Raw genomic sequence first — 16,465 nt, 5'->3', positions numbered from 1 at the left:
TAATGTGCCATCTTTAAAGAATGATCATGTGACAATTACGTACACCAGGTGACCTGTAAATGCGAAAAAAATGTTTCCATTGCAGTTTTGCGGAATATTCCTTTTTTGAAGCACCTCTTGTGAGTGTAAAAACTTTTTTTCGATATATGGGAATTTGTGCGAAATTGACGTGTTTCCATTTGGCGTATTTTCCACACTTGCACATGGTTGCCAGATTGCAAAGATTAAGTACACGACAAGGCAGAAAATGTGTCCTTTTAACAGAAAAACTCTGAACGGGGGATTTAAAATCTTGATATCTGGCAACTGCAAGCATGAAAGCTCGTTGAAGCTTGTTAAAAACAGTCTGTAATATTCTGTCTCCTTTTTTTATAAAAAAAAAAAAAAAAAAAACAAAAGAGATTTTGGTAAAGTTTTTATTTTTTAACTACATTTTAGTCTCTTTTTTTTTTTTTTTTTTGTCAACGATATTATATATTACATATAGTCACAGATATCGTTTAATGATGTTGGTGTCGTCTTGTCATTGTCTCGTCTTAAGGCTCATTCACACCAAGAACGATAACTATATTAGCGTCCACACCAATGCACTATATCATTCAGTTTATTATAAGCGTGCGCTGCAGTTATGTCATCTGCCACTCTAAATGCTCAAGATCTTTAAAGCAGAATGGATTCTGATTGGCTGTCAAGTATTTGAAATTGATTCCAACGATATTGAGTCTCTTTGCCGTAATTGTTATAGTTGTGGTGTGAACTCTGCTAGTCTTTTATATCTAAAACAGTTTTTAGAACTTCATTTTTATCATTATCATTACAGTTATCGTCCTTGATATGAACAGACCTTTAGTCATGGAAAAAAAGGTAATCAACGAACATTTTTCGTCATAGATTTCATTAACGAAATTAACACTACTTCTAATAAAGGTTTCTTTATTCTCCACGAAATTCAGTAAAGAGAGTTTTGGCAGTCTTCTCTCGCCGTTTCAGTCAGCTGTCAGGATTCAATTATGCAAGAGCCATAAAGTTTAATTCACTTCATTTGACACATCACTAAGCATTATGCCTCATTTCTGCCGACAGGTGATTCAGATTAACTTTGAGGAGTTTGACCTAGAACTGGGTTATGACACGCTAACCATCGGTGATGGAGGGGAAGTAGGAGACCCCAAAACCATCTTACAAGTGTGAGTATCTTATCCACAGTCTGTGACGGTAAGATGATACATATACAGTCCTTTACACAGGTAGGACATTCTTTACTGTTCCTGAATCAATATTCCTCTCAGCCAGTCTCAATGCTCTGGGCAGTGGTTGTTTGATAGGAATGATATACCAGGAACAAAATCCCATTAGTGTAAATAATCATGGCACGTCTTCAGAATACATTCAAATGTTTGTTTTCCTTGTTTGGCCAGGATATGTTTGTCTCAAGTTATGAAGAATGACGGTACTGTGCATACTAGTGTCAGACTCGTTTTGTAAAGTTAGTTAATTAGTACATGAGTACACAGCAATATGCGACGATAAATGACAATGATAATCTAAGGTGCTTTATTTAATGTTAAAAGCATCTAATGTGAGTTTTGTGTGACCTTGCAGAGAGACTCCTCCCACACACTCTTCTGATTGGCTGTTATTTTTTATTCATTTTGTTGCATCTCATAATTGTGCCACATTTGGTGTGGACAGACAAGCTGTTTGTCTTGGAAATCTTAATGCAACGCATTTGGACGGGACATTGTGTTATTTTAAAATATGCAAAACAGCAATAAAGTATGCATAGGTGTGCTCAACCTTTTGTCTGGTAGTGTGCATTCAGTGCAATGTGCTTCTGTTTTGTTTGTTTGTATGTGTCTAATCTCTCTCTCTCTTCTCCTCAGTCTGACAGGAAGCTTTGTTCCCGACCTCATCGTTAGCATGACCCATCAGATGTGGCTTCACCTCCAGTCTGATGAAAGCGTGGGATCTATAGGCTTCAAGATCAACTACAAAGGTACCTGAAAGGCTGTGAATAATGTATAGTCACTTTGGGAATGGTCTAAAAAGTAACTAAAAAGCAAACAGAGCGAGAGAGAAAAAAAAGTGGTTTACTTGATCAAGTAGGCCTGTTGCGATTAATTGATGTCTGTTGGTGATAACCACACTCACGCAGTAAGCTAGAATTAACATATATTGTGAACACAGAATGCTCTGGTTTCACTTTATTTTGTTGTCACTCCTGGTGGAAAATAATTTTTTTTTTTTTTTTTTTTTTCATAAATCATATTGGTCCCCCTTTACGTCTTTATGTGGGTTTTGCAAATATTTAACCAATGAAAAGTCTTAAACAGAACTTGTGACTAAACCTCGTGACTCCATTGGGTCCTTAAACTGTCAGTCAAATCTCATAACTCCGCCCCTCCTCTATCGTGAATGAAGTGCTGCACACATTTTGAAACGTCTCTGCTTGTTTGCAATGCAATGGTGAATAAGCAACTGGTTGTTTGAATAAGTACAGCATTTTCTTTACACTAGAAACATGTTTTATGTATCTGAGGAGTGAAGAAGAGTGTTTTTATCTAGCATTTGTCATCAAGTCACAGCTAATACTGTCTTAAACAGACTGTGTGAAGCACTTCACCTTTTATAACATGAGATTTTGGTCAAAACCTCATAGCTCCACCCCTCCTCTATTGTGAATGAAGTGCTGCACACATTTTGGAGCATCTCTGCTTGTTTGCAATGCAATGGTGAATAAAGAACAGGTTGTTTAAATAAGTATAGCATTTCCTTTATACTAGAAACACTATAATATATATATATATATATATATATATATATATAGCATTTGTTATCAAGTCACAGCTAATACCGCCTTAAACAGCCTGTGTGAAGCACTTCATCTTTTATAACATGAGATTTTTGTCAAATGACAGAAAAAACTGAGTGCCAACATAGTTACGATAAATGTATAACCTGTAAGTTGAAAATGTAATGTGATGCACTTACTGCCTAAAATGCGGCCGTTCTAATGACGGACAAAACACGTTTGTCTAATATTCACTGGTCAAAAACCTCGTAATTCAATTTGAGCTTGGTAAAATGTTAATAATATAATGACACGTGCAAGTCTGACCATATATAAAGCCACAATATCAACTTTGACAACACATTGTTTAATTTAAAAAAAAAAAAAAAATACAGTGTTTTTCCATTTCCTGAAAAGTAGCAGATTTAGACATACAAAGTTTCCATCTGACTGCGACGATATAAGATTAAATAACTATTCATTCATCGCAATTGTCAAGCTAAATTTTTGTGACTGTGGCAATCCTATTATCAAGGTTAAATAGAGGGAATGTGGCAGAGTGATGGAAAAAAAAACAAAAAAACATTTGCAACTGCAAATAAACACAAAGTGAAAGCAGGACAAACTCAAATTGTATAAACAACCTGTCTGGCATCAGCCCAGATTCAATCAAACGTCCAACCTTGTTTTCTGATGCTGTGAGAAAGTGTTTTTCACATCCACTGAAAAGAGATTAGACATCAAAAGGCCAGGCATTATTTACCTGGACATGTCCACTATTTCCTGCGCGAGTGTTCAGAATACATGCTTAGTAGTCAGTGTGCATAAAAGTGAAGCAGTTCCCACAAATCACTTCTGTGGTCTCTGCTGAATGCACGGCTACTAACTTTCATCCCGAACACATGAGCTACATTCACTTGATAGAAGCAGCAATCCCTACAAAACCCATATCTTTGATTATCTCTCCTCCCTCAAGGTTTTGTAATAAATTAGTGTCGGGGTGATGAACAGCGTGCCATTCAGTATAATGAGAGAGACTGACTGAGGTAGACAGAGAAAGAGACTGAGAGAGCAAATGAATCCCCTTAAGTGCAAGACCAGAGAGATAAAAAAAAAAAAAAAAAAACAGATTACTGTATGGTATCCCTGGGAGAGACTGGCAAAATATTACAGATTGTATTAGATTTGTCTTTTTTCGTTTTTCTTCTGTACACCTATTATGATTCATCCTATGCCACACACAAGAGCAGTGGCTTTGTTTCTTAATTTTCAATTTCTAGGTTCATCTAATTGGACCTGTCAATCATAAATACATGATGGTCATACATGAGGGGATTAAAAAAAATTCTATAACTTGGACATACCAGTTGTACCACTGTTATGGGATGCCACAAGTAAAATGATTTGCCGAGTCTGGTGTGGAAGAATTCGATTGCATGTACTTGAACCCCATTCAACACATTTTGGATGAATTGTGAGAAAATTACTATTTATTTTTAGTTATATATTCTTATATTTTCACTTACAATATTCTTCATATTTTCACCATTACAATGTCATAGTCTAGAACAGTATTATTAGAATAGTAATAGTACGGAACTATTCTTCTAACTGAAGAATATTATGAGTTTAACATTGAATAAAGTTGAACACAAATATAATAAGCTTTGGAATGAGATTATGTCATTTGGATTGTGTTCCAAATGACAGATAGAACTCAGTGAGGATCCATATGATACATCATGTGTGTATTAAATCTGATATATAATATAAATCAAGAGCCCTTTGAGGGATCCATCCAGATAATGAACACATTAATGGTTCGCAGCACTCGTTCATTCAATGGAAGACATATTGAGGTTTTCATTGTCTTGTTCCCTCATAGTTCATTTACCTGTCAGGTCAAGATTTCACACAAAAGGGTCACTTTAACATGATACGGACTTGATGACATATTTAAAATGATGATTTTGGGGGCCATGATGAGGATTCGTAAGGAGAGAAAAGGCAGAGAATAAAGTGCAACAGTCCTCATTTCGTTTCTCCATAGGGAAATTGATTCTGAACAATAACTTATTGTTGCTTCTTATTGTTGTATTTGCTTCCGTTAGCCTGCATTATTATAACAGGCAGAATTTGTGGTGAACAACTACATTACCCATGATGCTGTACAGAAAATTCCACCAATTCCAATACACCAATGTTTAAAAAAAAAAAAACAGTATTTGTATTTTGGTAAGATTTTCAAGTACTTTTTTGCTTTAAATTTTGCAACATTAACCCTGATTGGTTTGATTCATGGCTTATAATGCTTACATTTTTGAAATCCCTATGGGAGAACTGAATGGAAAAAATACATCTGGAACCAATGCCGCTGAAAAAGTGGACGGGCACTGTTGCACTTGATAGGCAACAACTGAAGACCATTCGTTTCAAATGCATTCACAACAAGCCCGTCTTTCAATATAGGGCACATTGGAGATATAATTTATCTAGTCTAAAGGCCAAATCACACCACACCAACATACGCTGACCAATGCAGACAATCACCAGATTACAATATGTCATTTGGTCACCCGACAAGTGCCAATTCAGCATGCTCAATCGGCGAAAACAAGCTCCGACAGATGCCAATAAACAAAACCTGAAGAAATATCTGTTGCCATCTGTTTGTGCAGTGTGAATTGGCCTTAAGAGTGTACACTTAAAATACAAATGCAGTACATTATACTGACGTCTGTGACGAATGCATAATCAACATGGGTCATTAATTGTGTTTATGTTGACTGAAGTTTGATGGCTACATTTCACTTATTAGTAAAACTACATCTGTCATCTGTTAATGAATTTATACCCTTATGTTTTACCTCTGAGGCTGCACTGTGTTCTTATTTCTTGTGACAAACTTAATGACATAAACACATTTACTTAATCACAAAGGTTCCAGTTGACATATTAAAACTTGTAGACAAGCACAGCTGAAGTGTTACCATGATTTGTATTCATTACAATACAAATCGGTCCCTTATTCTTAACTCTAGCAGTCTCATTGTTTGCTTTGTATGGCATTAGTCAAAATGAATGTGACTCAATTAAATCAAAATCGTTGTGCCTTGAACCTTTTTGGACTGACTTCATATTCTTAGTTTCAAAAGAATAAAATTGACAAATGTATTAAAGTTCTTTTGTTTTTGGGCTGTACAAGAATAGGTTTTCATGCTTCAATGTTCAAAAAACACATCATTTTCCTCATATTCTCCATTGTTGCAGCTCCTCTCTTCCCAGTCTGTCAGTAACGCTCTGTTTAGTTCCTGTCTCTATGAAGCCCCTCCTTCTGAAAAGCACAATGTGCTCTGATTGGTCGGCTGGACCACTGTGTTGTGATTGGTCAACCGCTTCAAGCGTGTTTGGAGAATATCCCTCCCCTTACCATAACCATGAGTTTCAACACACTACTAACTAACTCAACTAGGCCCCGCCCTTTTATTCTGCATATGCCTTGGGCAGGAATTATTTAACTGAGGAATATTGTAACGTGTAGAAAACTCAAGACTACAATGGAGGCGTTTCAGGGAGTTTCAGTGACACTGATATAGAGAATAACTCCCGCTGGAGGGACTTTGCAGACTTTTTTCATGCTTCAAACAGCAACATTACACACTAAAGAAAGTTGAACATGTAAAAAAGGTTCTCTTTAAAGACTGCAAGTTTGACTTTGTAATAACATTGAAGAAACGAAACTGCTGTGGAAAGAAACTTGTGGTGAATTTCAATGTACACTGAATTCCCGGTTACTGGCTATTGCCGATTACAAATGTTCTTAAACGGCCTTTTTTTAAAGTTTTGTTTAAATAATTCAGAGAGTAACAATCTACTCAAGTGAAGGGCTTATGCATTACTGAAGCTTTCAGTGCAGTTTGCCATTGATTATCCATGAGCTCTTTGCTTTGGCACACAGTTTCAGAGCACCAGCATATGGCCACGCTCATTAACATACCTTCTCTTTAAAAATAATTTTGCTTGTATTCTCTATGGCCAAAACTCTCCAACGACTTTGTCATGGTTTAAAAACCTAATTTAATTGAACGCTTCAAAGAAATAAAAGCAGAGATCCGCCTGGGAGTTTGCTGGTGTGTATTTGACTCATGTGACTCGTGTTTTAGAAAAGCCTCGTTTCGCGTCTAGACCACATAAAACTCGACTTTGCGATAATGAGCACTTTCTTGAGAGAGATAAAGTCAGCATTATTGAAACGAAACAATATCCATGGAATACACAAAGGGAGAGATAAATTACTTGCCATTTTCCAATGAATAAGAAATGGTTTTGAGATTAAATTTATTTATAGGCTTTTATGTGAAGGCTGACTTAATGAGTCCTGCTATGGTAAATGCTCAGAATGCTTTTTGATGTATTACATGCCAAAGTTCACTGATACTCTGTAATTCCCTGGCTATTTCAGGAAGAAAAACACAGGTCCCAAACTTGCCCTGTGTGGGCTGTGTGTGCTTACATATACAGAATCAACCTTTTGTATTTGATTGGATAGCTTGTTGATCTTCACAGCGAGGTCCTCAGGTTTACAAGCGCACAGAACACCCATCACATTATCTGCCGCGAGAGAAGTGTAGGGATTCGCATCTGACACGCTGACCTTACGTCGGAGTGTAGTGCTGTCCGGAATTATTCACACGCCATCAGCTCCTACAGGCAATTTGTACTCTATTTTTTGCCGTTATCATAAATACAAAGCAGTAAATATGGCCTAACCTTCCCCTAGCCACCCAACACAATTGACCAATGGAGTAAAGCATTGTGGTAGTCATAAAGAGACTGTCATGTCGGAAATTAATGCCATACATCAAGCAATGGTCGAAGACCTCCATTATACCTCAGGAGAAATCCCACTTCCTACATTCTCAAACTTTGATTTGGTTTTAAATGAAATTTAGTTGGGGTTTTTTTTCCCCCTCTCACCATCCTTCCTTTGGCAAACCCTTAAGCATCCTTATTCAGAACAGAGTTCATAGTTCAACTGTGCATGGCCGTGCAAAGTGTCTGGGAAGATGTATTGCCCATTCCAGCAGCCTGCCGCCCACCGAGTCGATTCTATGCAGATGGAAGGTGTTATCTAGGTATAGTGACCCCCAGACTGGGTTTCTGGAACGTCCTGGATGGCCGGCTCCACCATTAAGGGGTCCAGGTGTTGGAGCTTATCTAGGCTGAACAGAGAGTTTCGGTGGCATTCTGTTCCAGGCTACTACTCTTGAGTGGAGAACATCTGATGAACTCAGTCCATCATTGGACTTTTGCAGTACAGTTCAATGCCAATTGTCTCATTTCCTCAGACTGGAAGGTTATGATTGAGTCATTTGCTTGAAGTCCATATTTATATCCCACTTTAATATGGAGATGGACTTGACATTAAATTTCTCCAAACTAGCTCAACCAGCAAGACTTCCTTGGGCCATCAGCTGCACCAGAAAGATCATGCTGTCTGATTATCATTTTTACTGGTGAACAAAATGGCAGTCAGACCAGCATGATTAATGAAAATTAATACTGAAGCCACAGTTAAGACCTGTTCACATCAAGGATGATAACTGTAACGATAATGATAAAGATCATTCTAAAATTAAAAGAACTACAACTGTAACAGCACAGAGGAATAATGTCATTGGAATACTTTTCAGAACAGTTGTTTTTTCAGCTGATGAACGATAAAAACATTGACAGCCAATCAGAATCCACCTGACTTTAAAGGACTTGTGCATTTAAAGCGACAAACGACAAAACTGCAGCGTGCTTATAATAAACAGAATGATATTTTCCGCTGGTGTGTATGCTAATATAGTTATCGTTCTTAGTGTGAATGAGCCTTCTTTTAATTTTCTGTCTTTTCAGTTTACTTTCCTTTCCATTTGTTTCCATTAGAGCGGACCTATAATGCCCCTTTTTATACAAGATGTAATATAAGTCTCTGGTGTCCCCAGAATGTGTCTGTGAAGTTTCAGCTCAAAATACCCCACAGATCATTTATTATAGCTTGACAAATTTGCCTCTATTTGGGTGTGAGCAAAAACACGCTGTTTGTGTGTGTGTCCCTTTAAATGCAAATGAGCTGGGCAGCTTTCCAGAAGAGGGCGGAGCTTTAACAGCTCAACAACAACAAAGCTGGAGAATCTCACGCAGCCAAAATGACGACGGTGTTCAGCCTTAAGGCCCGTACACACCGGGACGAATATCGCACACGTTTATCGTCAGCGTTTTTCGAGACGTTTTTTATGTTCACACCCAAGCGATTTTCACCGGCGATGCGCCGAGTTAAAGTGCAAATTCATTCCCTGACAGTATGTGGCGCTTGTGCTTAACGGTAGTGCAAATAAACATATGATATTAATAAAGTCAAAGAAGATAAAAAAAAATGCATATATAAAATGGCATAGGCCTACATTATACTTAACATAATATATTAGTCAGAAACGGTAGTGCAAATATGTCACAATGACAGTAGTGCAAGTGAACGGTAGTGTAAATAAACATATTTATGAAACAGACATTCTCAACTATATTTCTTGAATGTAAAAGAAAAAAAAAAGTAAAAATACAGAAATAATACACATCTGTGGCAGAGCACCCATAGTGTGCATCTCAATCAGCTCTCTACTTCACTAGTCAGGGCAGTGATCAGGGAGTCGGCCACATTCATTTACATGGTATACTGATACACGACCTAGGAAGCTAGGGAGCTGTTTGAGATGCAGGGATAGTTTGTAGGGGTCTTCCTCGTCTACTTACTTTCTCTTCGTCGTCTTGTGTGCTCGGCAAGACCGTTTTGTGCTTGAGCGCCACCAAGTCGTGTTTTACTGTAACTTCAGCAGCTCCAGGCACGTGAACAAAAGCACCAATCTCATTGGTCGGCCAGTTTTTAACGCGGCGCGTCAAACCAAAAAAAAATTTTTTTTAAAAATGACGCTTTTACGCCTCGCGTTTTTTTGCATCGGTGTGCACACTCACATTGGCGCCCGTTGTTTAGTCAGGAGGCGTTAAACGTCGGCGAAAATCGCGCGCGATATTCGTCCCGGTGTGAACAGGCCTTTACATTGTTCAAACCGGAGTCGACACTGATGGAGAGACTCAGGAAGAAGTTACAACTTTTTGAATTGACCCTCGTTTGTGAATCAGTCCGGCGTAAAATGACAGCATGGTAACAACACTCTATTACAACAACACTTCCTCTTCTCTAAAGCAGCCCAACATGGCCTCAACTCCTTAAAAAAGTGAAATCATAATTAAGGACCCCTTTAAGTTTAGTTTTAGAGCTCCCAGAGTTAATGCACTAATTTAATTTAAAAAGCATTAAATCAGTTCTGTATAGTGGTTTTCATGTTTAATAAATAAATATATAAATATACAAAGTCTGGTGTGTCCGTGGCTTAAGCTAGTTTTTCAGCAGGGAATGAAGCAGTCTGTTAAAGAAGAAAAGCAGCAACTGCAGCAGTGGAGAGAGGGAGTGTGTTGTTTATTGATCACTAATGTGTACATCCTTTCTCTGTAGAAATCGACAAGGAGAGCTGTGGGGACCCAGGCACCCCTCTATATGGAATGAGAGAAGGAGATGGGTTCTCGAATGGTGACGTGCTACGCTTTGAGTGCCAGTTTGGATTTGAGCTCATTGGAGAGAAAACAATATCCTGTCAGAACAACAACCAGTGGTCTGCCAACATCCCCATCTGCATTTGTGAGTACTGTCAGCGCTACTGTACTGTATGTTGCAAACTGATTAATAGTTTTGGAAATGTTTTTCCTGTCTTTGTTTGCTGCTCTTACAGCAGTTTTATACTGTAGCATTTTCAGTGTTTATCAGGACGATTATGCTAAATAAGTTTGAATATACTGCAGCATTAATACGAATGTAACAGCTGGAATGACGGCTACATTCGTATAGTGTTTGTGTGTGTCTTGACAGTTATAAATAAAGCCACAAAAGTTCACAGAGTGAACTTGTTAGTCACTTTGATTGATGATGCATGGGGAACTCTGACCAATAAGAGGACAGTTGTACACGCATTGTGCATGTGAATTGCATTTAACACATTTTGGTACGCTTTGACATGTTGCCTTGTGAAAGCGAACCGAACCAAACCAAGAAGAAAATGCAACATTGTAACAAATTAAGGTGTGAAAACACCCTAAGGTGCTATTAAAATAACAGCAAACAAGGGGATGGGACTACCTGTTAGCTGACCAATGGCAGACATGGAAAGTGTTTAGTAAACCAGTTTGAAAGCAGTCATTATTTTTGACAGTAGTGGCACAGAAATCACACACACTTCACCTAATGTTCATGTTCCATAAGAATTTTCATATGACTGGATTTTATTAACTTTCCTGTCTTTGCCTTTTCTTCAGAATGAATGCAGAGATCTCTAAAATAATTGGCTTATATATACAGCCAACCTGGAGACTTCTTCAGCTGCAGTGACATCTGCTATATTTTGATACTTCACCTGTAGGCTCTTTGCTTAAAAAGTGCATAGCTGAAATTTCAGCTCTATTGCTGAACAAATCAGCTCTATTTATAGCCTGAAGTCCATTTATGTCATAAATGCTGTTTTTCAGAACCTAATCAACAGCAGAGTGACAGTCTCCATATGACATATTAAACAAGTACACATGGCCTAGCTCTGTATTATTACACTGGTGTACGAAGTGGCATGTTTTTATATGTTGCCGGGTGCCTTTGTTGTCATTATGGGGGGAAAAAAAAAACATAGCTGGATTAATCTTTAGTTTAATTTAATAGCTATTCTGTTCTATTCTAGTTCCCTGTCTTTCAAACTTCACTGCTCCCATGGGCACGGTTCTATCTCCGGATTACCCAGAGGGCTATGGGAACAACCTTAACTGTGTGTGGCTGATCCTATCAGAGCCCGGAAGCCGCATCCACCTGGCTTTCAACGACTTTGACCTAGAGGCTCCATACGACATCCTGACCGTGAAGGATGGAGAGATGCTAGACTCGTCTGTGCTTGGCCGTTTCACTGGGGCGGAGGTGCCGTCCCACCTCACCAGCAACAGCAACATTCTCCGGCTGGAGTTCCAGGCTGACCACTCCATGTCAGGCAGAGGTTTCAACATCACCTACAACAGTGCGTGAACCACCTTTGAATGGGTTTCTATTCTGCATTATGTCTGCATGGAGCATTTGTTAAGCATATAGCTACTGTATGAAGCATGAATTCCGCAATGCTGTGTTCATTTTAAGCATGCGTTGTGTATCAAAGTCTACTGCTTTTTCTCAACAGGTAATGACATAATCTTTTATTTGAATAATTTGTTTTTACAGTTATAATTTACAGTGTTGAGAGAAATTCAATTTTTATATTTTTTACAGTACTTTTAGTCATAGTTTTTGTCTTTAAATGACAAAAGACCCTTTATATTTAGCCAGTTGTATTTAGAAAATGTCCTTTGTTTAATCTAAATAGTTAAAATTTCTATTTGTTTAGCCAAAATATTTTAGACTAAATAATAATACTTAGTCAAAAACGACTTTTATATTTTTTGTCCTTTTTTATGAAAATATACTTTATATTTAGTTAATATTATATTTAGTATTATTTTTATATATTTAATATAATTTTTTTATATTTAATATTATATTTAGAAAATATCCTGTAATATTAATAATATATTTAGTATTATTTTTAAATATTTAATATTATATTTAGAAAATATTATAAATATTACATTATTATATTTTATATATATAATAATATTACATATTATAATATTTAGAAAATATTAAATATATACATATAATATTAATATTACAGGATATTTTCTAAATATAATATTAAATATATAAAAATAATACTAAATATATTATTAACTAATATATAGAGTGTTTAAATTAAATTAAAATGATCATTATGATGCACATTTTCCATCCCGTCTTCATTATTATTGATGAAATAATAATTAAAAAACCTTTATTAACATGCATTTCAATCAGTAATTTTGTTAACAAGATTAACACCCAAGAAACAATATTCATTGCATTTGTGAAAAGATGTCTGTTTACAGCAACTTCTAGGTGTGTGAAATGCAAAGACATTTTCTTTGCTGTCAAGCGTGCCAAATCTCCCTTCCGCACCTCATTAGCACATACATGACTTTAATTTACACAATGACTTCTTGATGGTCTTTCTTAAAGGCGATGTGAAATGTCACACTAATCTATCAAAGTCCTCAGAAAGGACATCAGTTTGCATGCATATTAGGTGCGCTACAGTAGCCGTTACTGCTAATATCGAGTTCTTTAACAGACTGACACCTAACTGTTGTCAGTTCAGAGCTGTCAGGGCCGTGATGGAGCACAGTTAAATCTGTATTCATTCTGACAAACGTCATGTCCTTCTTGTAGGCCTTTCCTGTCACTAGACATCCATCAGACACTCAGGGTGTTGTGGGGACAGCCGCTTTCTTGGCCAGTCGCCTTGGGCCTCCATATATGCTTCATGGAGTTATGATAAAAACAGCTGGAAGGTCAATAACACTAAAACTTATAAACAGAGCCTTGAGTGGAAACCTGTCCTACAAACTACCACAAATCCTCATTCCTTTGAGTGGAGGCGAAATTGAAGAGCACCACTTGAGATGGAGTGCCTTTCAAACTTCTCCACTTCCTAAGAACATCGTTTCAAACTTCCAATTGTTAAATTGATACATATTTTTTGTCAGTGGCACTGAGGTGTCATAAATACTTTGACTACCCAAAGAAAACTATGGTGAAAGCCAGTTCATGACACTTCCAATTTCCAGACTACTATCTTATGTCATTCAATCTTACAGCATTTGGCCATAATGAGTGTCCAGATCCAGGAGTCCCCCTGAACGCCAGACGTTTCGGTGACAGTTTCCAGCTGGGCAGCTCCATCTCGATCATCTGCGAGGACGGCTTCATTAAGACCCAGGGAGCAGAAACCATCACTTGTGAGCTGAACGGTGGCAAGGTGATGTGGAGCGGCCCCATCCCAAAGTGTGAAGGTATTTATTAGGGCCTGATGCCACCAGAAGTGGACTGGAGTCCTGAATAAGTGCACAGTTTTGCCTAGTTTTCAATGTGACTGTAAATGGAAAAGACAGTCACCTGTGGGTCACAGAGATGAGGGTTAATAGGGCATGTAAACCGGAGGGCATGTGGTGGTGAGCAGCCTGTCATCTGTCGTTAAAATCCTTGTCAATCCCTTGTATTTTGCTCAGCATGTATCTAATTACGCTGTAACACTATTCATATGGTCAGAGGAAAAGAGTGACAGACTAACAGTGTCACCCACTAGCCATGGTAACACCTTACTGTAGGTTTTGGGGAGTTGTAAATATGTAAAATGGGGTCTATTGTACAGCCAACTGGTCTTTATTATTTATCAGTTCTACATGTGATACATGTGATCATGCATAACATATTTAATAAAAAAAATAAAAAATAAAAAAAAAACAGGGTGAGGTTGTATCGGGCCTCTGTTAACCCTTTGTTCTTTCTACAGCTCCCTGTGGAGGCCACTTTTCAGCTCCTAGTGGAGTTATTTTATCTCCTGGGTGGCCCGGTTACTACAAAGACTCACTCAACTGTGAGTGGGTCATAGAGGCTGAACCGGGACGCTCCATCAAAATCACATTTGAGAAGTATGCTTTTCTTAATTTGAATAGATATTGTTGCTTTGGTACGTGTGTCTATTTAAATGATTCAGTGAAAATTCTGAGGAAAAATTACACTTTTATTCAGCAAGGATGCACTAAATTGATCAAAAGTGACTGTAAAGACATTTACAATGTTACAAAAGATTTCTTTTTCAAATAAATGCTGTTCTTTTTAAGTTCTTTTTCACTGTTTTCAACATTGATGATAATAATGTTTATAATTTGTATTATATTTTTAATCTTGAGCAGCAAATCAGCCTTTTAGAATGATCTGAAGGATCATGTGACACTGAAGACTGAAGTAATGATGCTGAAAATTATAATAATATTTCACAATATTACTGTTTTTACTGTATCTTTGTTCAAATTATTGCAGCCTTGGTGAGCAGATGAGCTTCTGAACAGTAGTGCACTAAAATCTACATTTGTGTCATTATCTGCAAAGACATTTAATTATTCTCTATTTCTCCGACCAGATTTCAGACAGAGTTGAATTGCGATTTGCTGGAGCTTCACGACGGACCCAATCTTCTCTCTCCTCTGATTGGCTCGTTCAACGGTACCCAGGTGCCTCAGTTCCTATTCAGCAGCGGCAACCACTTGTACATGCTTTTCACCACTGACAACAGCCGCTCAAACAGTGGCTTCAAGATCCTATATGAAAGTGAGTGTACAGTAACCTTTCCACAGTTTCAGAACTTGCCATTTGAAAGTATGTGAAGTATGTAGTTTCTGCAACATTAGTGGCACCTAGTGGAATTACAAAAATAAAGCATATAAACGTCCCTTTTACGCCTCAGTCCTCCCCCAACTCAGAAATTGCAAACTTATATGCCAAACTCTCCATCTGTTACAGTAGCCATGCCCCCAAATCTCTGTCTGTTACAGTAGCCACGCCCCAATCTTGCCATCTGCTACAGTAACCACGCCCCAAACTCTTCGTCTGTTACAGTAGCACGCCCAATACTCTCCTCTGCTACACTAGCCACACCCCAAACTATCCATCTGTTACAGTAGCCACGCCCCAAAGTCACCGTCTGCTACACTAGCCACTCCCCAAACTCTCCATCTGTTACAGTAGCCACGCCCAATCTCTGTCTATTACAGTAGCCACACCCCAAACTCTTCATTTGTTACAGTAGCCACGCCCAAATCTTGCCATCTGCTACAGTAACCACGCCCCAAACTCTCCATCTGTTACAGTAGCCATGCCCCAAAATCTCTGCCTGTTACAGTAGCCACGCCCCAATCTTGCCATCTGCTACAGTAACCACGCCCCAAACTCTCCATCTGTTACAGTAGCCACGCCCCAAAGTCTACGTCTGCTACAGTAGCCACGCCCCAAACTCTCCATCTGTTACAGTAGCCACACCCCAAACTCTCCATCTGCTACAGTAGCCAGTCCCCAAACTCGTGCTATTGGTTGAGGTGGAAAGAGATTAACGGATGTGAGTGAACAGCTCTCAATGTTTTGATGGTGCCTGGAGGGCTCAATGCTTGCACTTTTGGGGGAGATAAACCAGTGAATGGCATACTAATAGTAGTCAGTGAACAATAAACTGAGTTAAGAGAATGTATTTTAACATTAAAAATCTTGCATACTTCACTTTTAACCCCTTTAGTATAGTTAGTATAGAGCAGCATTATAGGGCAGAAAGATGCTCTTAAAATACACTGTTTTGTAACTTCTATCTTCTTGTGTAACTCACTATTCCTAGGTGTAACAATAGATGCTTACTCCTGCCTGGATCCAGGGATTCCAGTCAACGGTCTTCGTTACGGTCAGGACTTCTCCATCGGCTCCACCGTGTCTTTCGGCTGCGACTCAGGATATCGTCTCAGCCACGAAGAGCCATTAGTTTGTGAAAAGAACCACTGGTGGAGCCACCCACTACCCACCTGTGACGGTTGGTCTCCTGAGACATTCGTAGTAAAAAAAAAAAAAAAAGCACTGTGAATCCTTGTGGC

The 16,465-nt window shown here is 38.2% G+C and overlaps 1 protein-coding gene across 1 annotated transcript in view; it reads left to right on the top strand.

The window, feature by feature from the left end:
* The window catches only part of csmd3b (CUB and Sushi multiple domains 3b), a 521,564-nt gene that overhangs the window by 298,563 nt on the left and 206,536 nt on the right, over positions 1-16,465 (top strand). Inside the window, 8 exon segments of the mRNA XM_048201776.1 lie at positions 1,084-1,187; positions 1,884-1,996; positions 10,350-10,532; positions 11,617-11,943; positions 13,649-13,843; positions 14,344-14,482; positions 14,974-15,161; positions 16,216-16,404. Coding sequence (XP_048057733.1) covers positions 1,084-1,187; positions 1,884-1,996; positions 10,350-10,532; positions 11,617-11,943; positions 13,649-13,843; positions 14,344-14,482; positions 14,974-15,161; positions 16,216-16,404 — 1,438 coding nt within the window.

The sequence above is a fragment of the Megalobrama amblycephala genome, linkage group LG9 (genome assembly GCF_018812025.1).
Source record: "Megalobrama amblycephala isolate DHTTF-2021 linkage group LG9, ASM1881202v1, whole genome shotgun sequence".
NCBI classification, from domain to species: domain Eukaryota; kingdom Metazoa; phylum Chordata; class Actinopteri; order Cypriniformes; family Xenocyprididae; genus Megalobrama; species Megalobrama amblycephala.
Note: the sequence above shows the minus strand (reverse complement) of the source record. Positions and strands in the feature narration are given on the sequence as shown.